This window comes from Eublepharis macularius, chromosome 4 (assembly GCF_028583425.1).
Source record: "Eublepharis macularius isolate TG4126 chromosome 4, MPM_Emac_v1.0, whole genome shotgun sequence".
Taxonomy (NCBI): domain Eukaryota; kingdom Metazoa; phylum Chordata; class Lepidosauria; order Squamata; family Eublepharidae; genus Eublepharis; species Eublepharis macularius.
Window position 1 is genome coordinate 15164407 of NC_072793.1, and position 15371 is coordinate 15179777.

Genomic DNA, 15371 nt, shown 5'->3' on the forward strand with positions numbered 1-15371 from the left:
GATTTATCAGTTTTAGCTGTACTAATATATGACAATGCCAGATAACTCTGACTTTTCTGCCATTGGTGGTGATATTGGTGTATTATTGAAGAGTAAAATGATTAGCTGTTACTGAGTCAGAGAAACGTATGAATGGATGGAAACTGGCTTCTGTATGTGGAGCTGATGGTTACTCTCAGCTCATTGCATTAAGGGCAGGCAGTGGCACCCAGCAACAGACAGCGCATTCTTGAACTTGATGAGATTTCTCATTTTGTTCCATATGAACAGATGATAGTTAGAAATGCTGCGGTTGGATTAGTTTGCTCAGTGTTCACGGAATCACAGAGTTGGAAGGGGACACACAGACCTTCTAGTCCAACTCCCTGCCCAATGCAGGATAAGCCTAAAGCATCTCTGACAATATTTACCCAGCCACTTCTTGAAAACTGCCAGTGAAGGGGAGCTCACCACCTCCCTGGGCAGCTGATCCCACCTTTGAACTACTCTGACCGTGAAAAAGTTTTTCCTAATATCCAGCTGGTACTTTTCTGCATATAATTTAAACCCGTTGCTTCAGGCTGTATCCTCTGCTGCCAACTGAAAGAGCTCCTTGCCCTCCTCCAAATGACAGCCTTTCAAATATTTAAAGGGAGCAATCATGTCCCCCCTCAGACTCCCCTTCTCCAATCTAAACATTCCCAAGGCCCTCAGCCTTTCCTCGTAGGGCTCAGTCTCCAGACCCCTGATCATCCTCATCGCTCTGTTTTCTGCACCCTTTCCATTTTGTCCACATCCTTTTTGAAGTGAAGCCTCTAGAATTGCACACAGTACTCCAGGCCTGACCAAGGCAGTATAAAGAGGGACTATGACCTCCTGTGATTTTGATGCAATGGTCCTTTTGATACAACCCAAGACTGAGTTTGCCTTTTTTTTTGCCACTGCATCACATAGACTGCTCATATTTAGTTTACAGTCCACTCTTATCCCAAGATCTCTTTTGCATACACTACTACCCAGAAGTGTATCCCCTATCCAATATTTGTGCTTCACTTTTTTGTGACCCAGATGTAATACTGTGCACTTATCTATGTTGAATTGCATCCTATTTATAACCGCCCACTTCTCCACAGTATTCATGTCTTGTTGAATTTTAACCCTATCTTCTTGGGTTTTTGCCACTCCTCACAATTTGGTATCATCAGCAAATTTAATGAGTAGCCCGTTTACCCCTTCATCGTGATCGTTAATAAAAATCTTGAAAAATACCGAGCCCAAAACCGAGCCCTGCGGCACCCCACTGGACACCTCCCTCCAATCTGATAAAACACTCTTGACCACCACTCTTTGGGTGCGGTCCTCTAACCAGTTCCCTATCCACCAAACTGTCCTATAGACCTGTCTGCAGTCTTCCAGTTTACCCATTAGAATGTCATGGAGAATCTTATTAAAAGCTTTGCTGAATTCCAGGTAAATCACATCGACAGAGTTTCCACGATCCAGTAAGCTCGTCACTCTATCAAAGAAAGAAACCAGGTTGGTCTGACAAGATCTGCTGGGGACAAAACTATGTTGACTTCCCTGGATCATTAAGCAGTCCTTCAGATGCTTACAGATTGATCCCTTTAAAATCTGCTGTAATATCTTCCCAGCAACAGAAGTCAGACTGACCTTCCTGTAGTTTCCCAGGTCATCCTTCTTCCCTTTCATAAAAACTGGGATACCATTCACTCTTCTCCAATCTTGTGGCACATCCCCAGTCCTCCAGAATGCCTTGAAGATGATGGACAGAGGCTCTGCGAGTTCTCAAGGAAGTTCTTTGTGCACTCTTGGGTGCACACCATCTGGCCCAGGGGATTTATATTTGTCAAGTGCAGCCAGGTGCCTCTCCACAACCTCTCTGTCAATGTCAAGTAGCCACCCAGGTGTCCTGTCATGTCTTCTACCATCTTGTTTCTGTAGTTATGTGAATTGGAATGAAGTGTTCAGAATCAAATATAATATAATTTTATTAGGACAACCGAGGTATCTCAAAACAGTGTGCAAGATGGGTGCTTTATAAAATTGGGCAGGGGCGGGGGAGGAGAGAAGAAAAGATGCTTCAGGCGATGAGCAAGATGGTGTTGCATACAAACTCAGATAAAGTGCTGCTGGGTGGAACTTGCATCTAAACCTTTTTCAAGAAGGAAAAGTTTGTCTTTGAGAATATTGATGTCTTCTGGAGCAACTGTGTCTTCAGGTACTTCAAGAAAGACTATAACGATGACACCTTTAATGTGCCTTGGGGAGGAAGATCTACAGGAACAGCAGCCAAGGAGGTCCCTGCCAAACAATCTTCCAAAAACACAGATGTTCATATCAAGCTGCTCCAAATGGCTTCAAAACCCCAGTAGATGTAGGAAAGCTTTCAGGTATTTCTTGCTCAAGCCTTTTAAGTGCTTTTAACCAGCACTTAGGACCGGAAACAAACTAAAAACCAGTGCAGTTGGTGTAATACTAATTCACTTCCCATTTCATTAGGAGGTGAGCTTAGTTTCTTTAATTCCCTTCTAAAAGTAAGGGAGGATCTTTTGAGGGACAAATTCATAGTGTCAGTCCAGTCACAGAGAAGTACCACCTGAGGTCACTGGATGTCAAGTTTGTAGAACCAGCCCTTCTGTGCTAGTGGCTTCGTTTTTGATCCCTGAGAAGAATCGCTATGTGAGAGAAACCCTGGACTTTAAAAGACTCTTACAGATTTAGTGAACAAAAGGTCAAGATGGAGGTGCCAGAATTGACTCTGCCCTAGAAGAAGCAAGAATACCTAACTCCCCTTCGTCCATCTGAGTGTTTATGTGCCCTTTAGGGCAGTGGACTGCAGTCTGTCTGAATTGTAGGCATTTCTAATACAGGCTGTCTCATTCGACCTCATCATAGCACTCAAAGGATGCAATCCTAAGGTCGCTGCCCTGGGTGTAAGCCCCATTGAATAAGATGGAATTTACTTCTCAGTTGACCTGTGTAGGATTGCTCCCAAAGTCTTCACCAGGATCATGGTTGCCTTAGTCTACCTCAGGCACGTGTACATAGGATGTGAGGTCAGGTTCTCAGAGGGATGTTGAAGTCATTATGGAATGCTCGGGTGAACATGGCTTTATGATCAAATGGCAGAAGGGTTTATTGACTCCAGAGCAGAGCACTAGAGCACCTTGGAGTATGTCTGGATGTAGTCAACTTCAGAATATTCACATCACAGGAGTGAAAGGAGAAGATTCGGACCCTAGCAAGCCATATTCACAAGACAGCTGGCTGAGTGGAGATCTTGAAGTGGGCCACTTTCCTGGCTACGCTGAACTCATGCCAGGAGACAGTGTATTGGGTGCATCATCTGAGGATCATCTGAGGGGATTTTTACCTTTCTCAGGGTGATCAGCATGCCACCATTTGTACAGGAAACTGTAGGTTTGTGGCTGGAGACTTAGGAAGTTAGCCTTGACTCCTTGGGTAAAAATCAGAACAAAGCAAGCTAACTATTGAACAGATTGGCACCTGCTTCTTCAAGAACAACAGTGGAAGGTAAACTGGCTCTGAGAGCTATGAAGCTGAACTCTGAGAATTTTAAAGTGATACTGTCATGATATACACCAACACAGCTAGCATGGCATACTTAAATCACCAGGGAGGCGCAGGTTCCGTAGCACCCCATCTGAAGATATATCCATTCTTGAGATGGGCAACGACGAGTCTGCAATCCCACCTGGCCGAGCAAGGAGTGTTGAACATAAATGTAAACTGGCTGACCAGAAGAACCATCCAATATTCAGAATGGCACCTACACAAGTATTCAGAGTAGTGTCCTTGGTGGGCCTCTTTGCCACTGCAGAAGATAGGCAAGTAGAAAAATTTATGACATGACGTGCATCCAGATACATTCTTGGAAACCTTAATATTTTCAACATACACAATTCCAATGGTCTTTTGAATCCCAAGGATTCTCAGGCAGGTGGATGACAAAACTAATAGTACTTGCTGGCTAAGGCATCCCTGAGGCTGCCTGAGTTCTAACAGGAACAGAAAGTCTTAAGGATCAGCACCCTCAAATGCCAGGTTGGTGGCCCTTACATTATTTTTCTGGGTGCAGGGAGAAACAGATGGTGGTAACTGTGAGAAGTACTTTCTTGCAGCTCCATTTAATTAGGAAATTGACTCCTTTTTTGCAGATGGCCGATCTGGCCATGCTGAGCCACACTTCAGTATCCTCAAGGCTATATTACTGTAAGATGGTATATATGGAATTGCCCATGGAGATGGTCCAGATTCTTCTGTTGGCAGTTTAAAAACAGCCTATCTATTATCAGTGGCTAGCTGGTAAAAGTACTAATTTCTAGCTCCAATTGAAGGTGCTAGTGCTTACCTTTTAAGTGCTTCATCACCTGGAGCTCACATACCTGAAAGATTGCATGTTCCCATGCTGCAGCTTGGCCCTTCTCAGCAGAGCCTAATGACTGTGCCTCCTAACTCTAGGACCTGTTCTGTTAACTGTGCAGGCTTTGTTTTTTTTCAGAGGAGTTTCTACCCTCTTGACTTTCCAGCAAGGCTGTAAAACAGAACTGTTCTGTAGATCATCCGGAGCTGTCCAAAGAGTATATCTGCACAAGGTGCTTTTAAAGTGGGTGTTTTTAGTGGCATTTTATTATTTTAGTGTTTTAATGTTTTTTACTTAAATATGTACTCTTATACAATTGTATTTCCTTTATATTACTCCCACCTAAAGTCAGGAGAGTGGTGTGCATATAAACATTTTAAATAAATAAAAATACTACTCCCATGTGTTTCTTAAGGGGGTTGCTCTTACCAAACCTACTACTGTATCTGGAACTTGAACTGGATGTTTGCAGCCCTAACGGAGGGCTCCCTTCTATGGTTCATACACTCTTAAAAGTGAGCTATTTAAAAAGGCCTTCATGGTGTCCATCAATTCATTCTGTCATCTCATTCAGTATAAATTTGTTCATCTTCCACTAGCTTAAAGTAGTTCTGTACTACTTTAAAGCTGTCATGCCTTGACTGTGTTCTACTGTTTGGAATAGGTGGTGCTTTCATCCTTCCCAAACTCAATTTTCACACATCAGCAAAGTTAGCAAAAATGTGGATGTTCATCAGGATTGGCAGTTATATCTGGACAGAACAGTGCCTATTTATGGCCTTCATTGAAAAATCACTGGGGGACGTATTTAAGAATACCTTCTCCGTGTGGCTTAGGGAATGCTTAATGGTAGCATATGAAAGCTTGAACAAATGACCTCTGTGAGGATTCAAGGTCCATACTGGGAATGGGTCTGGGGTCCGGCATGTCTCCATGGCTGAGGCTAAGAACCTCTCCATTAGGAAGCGAGACAAGGCATCCACAATATTGTTATCAATCCCTGCAACATACCAGGCTGAAAACGAGATGATAGCTGAAAAGCAAGCTAAAATGAGTTTGTGCAGAAGTTGTATGACCCATTCAGAGCATGAATACTGCTTGTTCAGAACGTGGACACCTGCCTGATTGTCACACCCTGAGCTGCTTCTGCCAGATGACCACCGCCCCTAGGATCAGGAAAAGCTCAAAAAAGATGAGTTTGTGCAAGAGGACAGACCTAGACCAATGATCTGGCCATCTTTTGGATCACGATTGTCTCCTGCAGATAAACCTGAAAGCCCACATTTCCAGTGAGATTGGAATGCAAAACACCCAAGCTGGGGACCCCACCCTGCAGGTCAAGTTAAGGTGCTCAATCAAGGACTGTAGCTCCTTTAGTGTACATTTGGGATGGGACAGGGTGCAATAGATAAGCTCCTGTGGTGCTTGAAGCTTTTCAAAGGTGAGAGGACCGTGACACTGTGTCCAGCTCAACGCTGAGGTATACTAAGTGGGTGGCTGGGTCTTCAGGTTTTTCCTGGGCAAGCAGGCCACCTAGCTCACTTCCTAGGGTCTGAAAGGTGAATAGGCAGTCAGCATAGTCTGTACTCCCCATGGGGCCCACTATAAAGACGTCATCAAGGTAATAAGTGATGTGCAGGCACACCATGCAATATTTTGCTGCCCATTCTATGAACGTGCTGAAGACCTTGAAGGTTATACAGGCAATGGAGCACTCCATAGGCATGTGCCAACATCATTGTACCAACGACTGCCAATGTACCAAGAACTGTCAAATTTGAAACCCACCAGGCAAAACCGTAATAACAATCGCGAAATACTAACAAAAATGAATTAATAAAGCTTTTATAAATTCAATTTTTTGTATTTTTTCATGAATAGTATACAAATTATTCACACTCCTAAAGGAAGAGCCTCCCTAGGAGCTTTTCCTGACATCCAGGTGATTGAATGCTTGAATATCATGTTTTTGGAACGATACAATTGACATCAGTCTAACCATCTTTGACAAAGCACAGAAATGGGACCTTCCAAATGCACCAGTCAGCCTGTTAGATGGTCTCTCCACTCTGCTCCATCGGACCTATGATTTTGCTCCTATGAACTTTATTACTGTATAAAATGGTTTATGTGTAAGTATGGTTCATAGGCATTTCCATATGCACTTAGCACTTTATGTATAGGTCTGCTGCCTAGATTGTGTGCCTCCTTTAGGAGTGTGGATGATTTGTATACTATTCATGAAATAATACAAAAAATTGAATTTGTAAATGTTTTATTAATTCATTTTCATTAGTATTTTGTGATTGTTGTTACGGTTACTGTTCTTGCGATTCTCCATTCTGTTGGCCAAATGAACTGTATTATTAAAGATGGGAACATGAGGGCCTGTGAAAGGGATGTGCAACCTGCCATGGAACCCAGCCCATGGATAATCAGCTTTAGGCCCATTTGGATAGCCATTCAAGAGGTGGGAAGGACTTTTTTCTTGATGAGGATGAGTGCTGGCCCTGAGGCTGTCCAATGCTCTCAGAGAGAGGCTCAAGAACTCTTGATAGGCCTTGTAAAGTGCAGGTACTTCTGGCCGCAGTGGAACACCTCTGAGTGGGTCTGGCTGATCCTGACCCCTTGCTTCCCCTGAGCTGAGACCCCCTGGGCGGACTTCAATTGGGCTCCCCTGGCTTGTGGGTGGAGGGCCACCAGTGCCCAAGACCCTTGGCGGGAACTGGCCTCAGCTGACTTCTTGGGAGGCATGTTCAAAAGCTGTCCCTTCTGCATCATTAAGGTCTTTTATTAAGTAGGGGAAAGCATGCACCCCAAAGGATTGGTCACAGAGAAGGTGGGCTTGTCATGCCCCTGGTTAGCTCTTCAAGGTTTGTTTTTTAATTAGGGAATCAAAGAGGAGTAATGAAGGACTTGGTGGGTAAATGCCCCATTGAATGGCTTCTTGAGACCTGTGGCTGGCTGCCCTCACAGGCCGCGTGAGGAGGAGGAGGAGGAGGAGGAGGAGGAGGAGGAGGAGGAGGAGGAGGTGATGGTGGTGGTCAGCATCCCCTCCCTGATCCACTGCAACTGCCTTGAGTGCCCTGCAGCACTACTGCTACTGATGACCCTTTTGCTGCCAGGCTTAAACCCTCCACTGCCACTGAACCCTGCTCTGTGCACGTCTGTACCACCTCCAAAGCCTTTCCCTGCTGCTGCCACTACTGTTGTCCAAGAGCTAGCTGAAGCCAAATGCTGGAGGGGCCCAGACAGCTGTAGAATTTAAGCCTGACTGCGAGACCTGACTAAAGTCTGCCAGCAGGGCCCGCCCCCTGAAAGTCCACCCTGCCCTCCGTTGATCAGCTAGTCAGGCAATTTGAATTTCCTGGCTGTCTGGGCATCTTTATGAAAGCTGCTGTGAGCTGCCAGGTTCCAAGGAAATAGCAGCCACTTTGCGCTGTACCCCTGCAGCTCTCATACTGGGGCCCCAGGCAAGTCTGGGGCAGGGGCTTATTTTCATGGATCACAGATCTATTGTGATAAATGATTAAATGGATAAAAAGCAGACTGCAGAGGCAATAAATGGAAACTGATTCTTGGTTTTTATGACCACCTATTTATGGGGTTCACATTTGAATAAAAGAGAGTATGTATGCTTGTGCACACACACGTTTGTGATGTATATATATATACGTATGAAATTCAAGTGGATTTCATTGCATTTGCTTCTTTAATAAATCATTTGATGAGTCTCTTCAAGGAAATTGATTTATGACAGGAAATTTCTGTATTACCATAACGTCCTCATATCCTTTTAAATTTATTTAATTTAATATAATTGGGAATTTTATTCCAATAGTTCCTTTTTGTTATTGCTGAGAGTAATTTGGAGTAATGTCTGGCCTGGATCATTAATGGTATATAATTTATCCAGCAGTGCACCTAGATATAAAAGAAAATTAATTGCCACAAGTGGCAAACATATGTTGTAGAACTTTTCACCTGTTTCAGAAATTTTTTTAAGTAGTGTATACAGTAGCTGTATTTTATTCCAAGATAGCTGTTGTAAATTCAATACTGATAAATATTTCAGACCCTGATAGCATTAGAAAATGAATTCTAATGGAAAGAGCAACATCACATTAATAAAGGAGATAAATTGTACCATTTCCATCTTTGTAGATATATTGGATTTGAAGGTAGTTACCATGACTTTACGGTTTTACTCAGATACAGGGTTTCAGGATTGCCACATTAACTTTGTTTTGTTTCATATTATCTCAATGGCATGAAAACCCCCGAATGAGTTTGTCAATAAGAGACTTGTTCTTCCTGAATGAACATTACAGCAGAGATGGTAACATCAAGGAGTCCAGGGAAGCCCAGAAGATGTCTTTGCACCCACAAGTTCCATAATATTGATTGTCCTAAATTTGCAGTCTATTACTCAAAGTACATCTGCTATAATTGTAAGAATAAGTAAGGCACTTATTCATAGTAGAAAAGTTGTCAAATCTAACTCTTGTTATTGCATTGTTGTTCTTGATAATCTTTTCTATTGTGTTGATCCTGTGCTGCTACTTTCAGAAAGCCTCACTTAGCAATATTGAGAGGAACCACAAGTGACAAAAGGCACCGGTTGGACACTTATCAGCTTCCCTCAAGTTTTGATGGGAAATGTAGGCGTCTTGGTCTTGCAGCTTGGCCCTCCGACTGCTGTCCAATGGACTTTTCAACTGTCACTTGTCCAACATTCCGCCAAGCTGCCTACATTTCCCGCCAAAACTTGAGGGAAGCTGACAAGTGTCCAATCTGTGCCTTTTGTCACTTGTGGTTCCACTCTCTCTTAACTACAGTTCATTTACATTTACACGTACAGTTTTAGCTTTTTGAACTGAGTGCATGTTATCTAAGTATTTAAATAAAGTATTGAGTATTAAGAAAGCCATGCATGGTGTAGAAGATTAAAGAGAAACCTGCCAACTTCATCAAATAAGGAATCTAGCAGATTGCTGGATTTCATGAGCACAGACAAGTCTTAAAAGAGATTGTATTAGGACAGCCTTAGAAGACAGCATTAGAAGAGCCAAATATTGTTATGAAAGTAGGGACTTATACAGAATTTTGAAAAGATTATGTTGTAGCCACATGAATTTCTAATGTTCTCTGTACCTGCATTTCAGTTTTTTTAAATTAATAGTTCAGCATTTTAGTTGGTAGTTCAGTAGCATCAATATTAGATGTTAAGAATCAGTGATTTGAGATAGTAAAGTTTGGAAATATAAGTCGTGTCACCCATTCAAATTTGGTTAAATGGATGTCGTAACTGTACATTAATGGTTTAACTAAAATGTCTTGCAATAGATCTCTCAGTGTATGTACATGGGTCACGTTTTTGGTATTTAATCTGACATATACTGCGCAGTAAGTAAATCCTCTTTCTATCTTAGAAGGTATGGTAAAGGGGATATGTTTCTCTTGATGTGTTAAATGTTACAATATTGGCATGCATTGCAAAGCATTTTTAAAATACCTTTTGACGGTGTTTTGGTATCATTAAAGAAAAGATTAATGAGAAGTGTTCTATGGAGTACAATAAAGCTGTACTTTTAAGCTACCTTGCTTTAGCTGAGAACTTTGAAGAGAGGGTAACTTGCAAGAGATCAGTGTCCTATGCTTAACTCTCAATTTGGTGAGAGCAAGTAAAAAAAAAAATCTGATTTTTCCCCCCTCATCAAACTTCTTACTGTCTTCTTCAAAGTATTACTAAGAGCGAAATTTGGCATAACCATGGGGACAGGAAATTGAAACCTGCATAGTATTTTAAATTGAGAGGGTTAAAGGCCTTTCTTTTACACAAGCACATACATTCTTTTATTTGATACTTGAACTATGAAAAATTTCTCTGACTTTCTAGGGAGAAGGAGGAGCAGTTGACTCGGGTGATGGAGGTACAGAGGCTGCAGGCCCAGCAGGCTGACGCTGCCCTGGAGGAGTTTAAGCGGCAGGTGGAGCTGAACTCAGAAAAGGTCTATGCTGAAATGAAAGAGCAGGTGAGGAGGTCACCAGGCCAGCCTTTCTACAACTCTCGGTCTCAGTGGGATAGTATAGTCTCATCTTATTATGCCAGAAACGTACTTCCCTTGATAGCGGTACATCAAACTCTTTTACAATATAGTGGTTTTGCCAAGAGAATGTTAGCAGTTGATTCATCTTCATAACAAAGCCCAGATTGTCATTACTGTAAAATTATCCATGGATGTATTACTGATCAGGGCTTTCCCAAAAGTTCAAGAATAAAGTATTAGTTTATTTGTTAATTTGGACTCGGTCCTGATATCCCAATTTTCACACACGTATTTTTTCCCTTTTAATGGGAATTTTCTTTGGTTTTATCTAGTTGATCTCATTGTGACTATAGTATGAAATATAGGCTTGGTATCAAATAGTGTTCCTTAATTTTCAAATGAAATGTATTTGCATATCATGTCAGTTCTTGCAGGGCAGGCAAGAAGTCATATTTCATTTAAATAGGTCATATGTATCTCTCAAAGCAGGACATGTAATACTGTAGCTCCCTCGGGTCATAGAAAAAGAACAGGGCAATTATGCCAAGGATGGTACATGATCCTAGATGTGACATTTCTGACACAAAAGCAAAAGACGTATCATTGTGGGGACTCTGTTTTCTTAGTTTGATTGAATATCTGAATATGGCTTTGTACTCCAGGGTTGAAATGCCCGCCAGGTGCCTAAAGGCCATAAAGGATCATGGCAAAAAGTTTAAAGTTAGGAGCAGAACAAAAGTATTAAAATAATGGATTAGCTATAGTTGCTTCTATAAGTTATGCGTCTATAAATTAAATATTTTTGAAAACGAACTCTCTGGTGTAGTTCAGCTACTCAGCAGCAGTTGAAACAATTACTTATGGGGGTATGTGGGGCTGGTGGTAAGCTTCCAGCCTGGTAAGGATCATATTGGAGGTATATGAATCTTTGGTTAGGTACTGGAATTCTCTTATGAAGCTGTTTCTTTGTAAAGAGCTTCAGCAATTGTGTAAACTGTGGCGGACAAGGTAATAGGCCTGAGCTTTCCATTCAGAAAGTTTTCAGCCCTCTCCTTGGCCCAACGTTCAGAGAGTCATTTGAGAAACTGCTGGGACTAAGTTACCCCTAATCAGGGCTTTTTTTCAACTGGAACGCAGTGGAACCTCTTGAAAATGGTCACATGGCTGGTGGCCCCACCCCTGATCTCCAGACAGAGGGGAGCTTAGATTGCCCTCCGCGCCACAGTGTGGAGGGCAATCTAAACTCCCCTCTGTCTGGAGATCAGGGGGCGGGGCCACCAGCCATGTGACCATTTTCTCCAAGGGCAACCCACTGAGTTCCACCACCTCTTTTCCCAGAAAAAAAAAGCCCTGCCCCTAATATAAACTACATCAGTAGCTGCCACAATATACTGGGCAAGCAATAGAAACTTCGTAGCTGTCAAAATACTTCCTTTGCTGATCAGGGCTTTAACATGGAGTTGACATAAATGGACAGAATCCCTCTTCATCAGAACATACAAGTTTAACCAAGATGCTAGAATTTATTATTTAACATACAAATAGAACAGAAAGTTGCAATAAAAGCAGAAGCAAAATATTGTTACTTAACATAATTTTTGTCCTAGAAAATGATGTCGTTCAGGCTCCAGTTTGCTAGCATCAGTCTCTACCTCTTGGGTCCTTAACCAAATCACCTTTTTCATCTTAATGGAGAATCTGGATCCCTCTAGAAAAGGGATATTTGCAAGAGAGTTTTGCAAGTTCCGGTTAGGACTGTTTGCCAAAAAATAGGGGCCAGGCTATCAGAATAACAGGCAGAAGAGAACCACGCAGAATAATCATTGAATAACAGGGCAGCCCAGCGGCTAGATAAGTTGCAGAATAAGCGCGGAAAGGTGCAACCTAGTACAGATGGAAGCTCAGGGGACTGATTCAGTCTTACAATGAAGGTTTTTCGAATATTTTCCAAGCTATTTCAATTTAACCAATAGCACTCTGCTATCTTGCTGTACTCCTTTCTAACAGAGAGCCTCAAGTCACACCGCCCTCTAATTAATACCGCTTTGTAATTTACTGGTATGATAGGAGTGCACACCAGTCCCTGTGGTGTCACAATCACACCTTCTCCATGCCTTGAAACTTTTTTACTTCCATAGATGGAAATGAAGCTTTCCATGTTCAATCACAAATGAAATCTGTATTCTAGTCATGGATCTTGGTTGAAATTTTGCAGAGTTATTATACGTGTTGAAATGTATACACAGACTTTTAAAATAAAGCTGTTACTATCTTGCATGATGTATGGAGTTTAAATGATTTGATTCACATTATATAATCCCAGAGTATATTACACATTGAGACTTCCAATAATTAGAACTGATAGGGCTACTAAGTGCAGCTACTAAGTGCATAACTAATGTTTAAATACAATTTTAATGAAACTATTTTTAATAATAAATGTAATCGACTGGATTATCAAGTGTTTTAGGAACTCCAGGCAAAATAAACTGCCAACGTGATTCTGAACAGTGTGTAGTCTCTCAAATCAAAGAACTCGTGCTGAGAGATCCTCATTTTGTTGACTTCTTCTGTTTGAAAAGGGCTTGTGATCCATGCGTTCATCTCTTACTGTGTAATCCTAAACCAAGTTACTCCAGTCAAAGCCTATTGAAATCAGTGGGTTTAAGATGAAGTAACTTGGCTTAGGATTGCATTGTTAGTGTTATAGACAGGGGAGTATGCAGTGATGGACTGTGTCATGGAAAATAAGCACTGACCATTATCAGCAAATTAACACTATTTTGGGGTGGTCTTAAGTAGCATTGTCATTTCTGAGAACATGCTGACATCATCAGCGTTCTCCATTCGGTGAGAAAGCTACTGTTTTGTATGCTTTGGTAACACCTGAGATCAGACTACTTCAGCATGTTCTATGTTGGGTACTCCTTCAAGATAGTCCAGAAACATGTCCAGGGTTTGTACTGATGTGTACATAAGGGTAGTGTTTTCTCAGCTACATTGATTTCGAGTTCCAGTGCAGGGTGTTAGTTTAGACCTTTAAAATCTAACCGCTTGCGTCCAAATACTCGAAGAACCGCCTCCATCGATCAAACTGACTGTGCTATGGAACGGATAGTGAGATGTTCGCGTAGGAATCTGCATACTTTTATTTATTTATACAATTTATGTCCCCTTTTCCTGCCCAGTCAGGGGCACCAAAACATATTAATGGGAGGACTTTTTCAGTTCCTAACCCCAGGCAGTACAACATCCTGACCCAGGAGGTACTATTAGTGGGGATCTTCTGGAGCAGACTAAAGGCAGTTTATAATTTCCAGATGGCATTTGACTGAAGTTGATAGAAGTGGCTTGCATTGCTGATGTAACTGTTTTATCTGATTTGCTGTTTGCAGTTGCATTTATGGGTTCTAATTTTTAGTTGCCTTGTGTAAGGTATTTGTACTATGGTATTCGTACTAAGCTGCTGGCCGTTTCCAGATGGCTTACCTGCACCCGGGACGTCGCGCCACGTTTCAGATCGTGCCGGGGAAAACGCGAAATATCGCGTTTTCTCGTGCGAGTTTTGTGCGACGTCGTGCAAAACTCGTGTGAGAAAACGCGATATTTCGCGTTTTCCCCGGCACGATCCGAAACGTGGCGCGACGTCCCGGGTGCAGGTAAGCCGTCTGGAAACGGCCGTTGTTTTATTGTGATTTTATTGAATATATTGTGTTTTGTATTGTTTTTTAACTGATGTAATTGTGAATCACTTTGAGCTCTTAATTGAAGAGATGCGGTATAAAAATCAAACAAATAACTAAAATAAATTTGAGCCAAAAACCCAGCAATTAACTAAATGCATTTTGCCAAAGTACTGAAAGCAGAACAGCCCAGTCCTATTAGGAGACAGCCAGTCCACCATCTGGCACACAAATTATACTCAGTCTTGGAAAACATAACGAAATGAAGATGCTAAGGAAACCTTTAGTTTATGTTGTTGTAGCAGCCTACAGCTCAACCTCGATCATCCTGGTTGATGATATAAATTTCAGAGGTCAGTAGCAATCAGAGCAAAGGGGGATAGCTCTGAAAATAGCAGCAACCTACATTGTGTTCATGAGAAACTTAGCTTTCATAGGGTGGGGAGATAAGCTGACAGATGAAATGAGGAATGCATTCCTGTGAACAAGTGCTGATGGCAGCTTTTGCCTTGGCTTCAGATCAAGTTGAAATTAGGTCAGTAGCAGGCAACATTGCTGAGTAAAGGAATGTGTGACTGCAGACCTGGGATTTGGTTTCTGGAGTCATGCTTCTGGTTTGTGGAGCAGTAACAAAGTTATTTGGAAAACTGCTGAAGACGATTGAGATAAAGTACAAAATACGTGACCCATCACTGGAAAAGAATATGGGCTCTAGCAATTGTAGCAATTCTTTCAAAGACTCCATTTATTCAGAAATTGCCCGGAAATTTCAAGACAAAATGGCATTGATCCCAGGTTCCAGGTAGCTGTCCCTAAGAAGATGCCCTGCCTCCTTTCAAGGAGCAGGCTAGCAGGGGGGAGGAAAAGGCATCCTATTATATTATACCCCTTTCCCACATACTAAATTAGGGAGTTACTTACTGCGCTTTGCCAAACATTTGGAAGAGTCTTACTAATACATTAAGAAAATGAGCCAGTAGGGGTTAAGAGTGTGGAAAACCGGATTTGATTCCCCACTCTTCCACTTGAAGCCAGCTGGGTGACCTTGAACTAGTCACAGCTTCTTGGAGCTCTCTCAGCCCCACCCACCTCACAGGGTGTTTTGTTGTGGGGATAATAATGACATGCTTTGTAAACCACTCTGAGTGGGCGTTAAGTTGTCCTGAAGGGTGGTATATTGTTGTTGTTATTAAAATGTAGTGTAAAGGACATACTGTTGGGATATGTCAGAGTAACCAGGAACCCCTTGGAATA

The 15371-nt window shown here is 42.0% G+C and overlaps 1 protein-coding gene across 1 annotated transcript in view; it reads left to right on the forward strand.

The window, feature by feature from the left end:
- The window catches only part of CEP112 (centrosomal protein 112), a 464588-nt gene that overhangs the window by 189194 nt on the left and 260023 nt on the right, over positions 1-15371 (forward strand). Inside the window, exon 18 of the mRNA XM_054976905.1 lies at positions 10284-10419. Within this exon, the coding sequence (XP_054832880.1) occupies positions 10284-10419 (136 nt within the window). The remainder of the gene's footprint in view (positions 1-10283; positions 10420-15371) is intronic.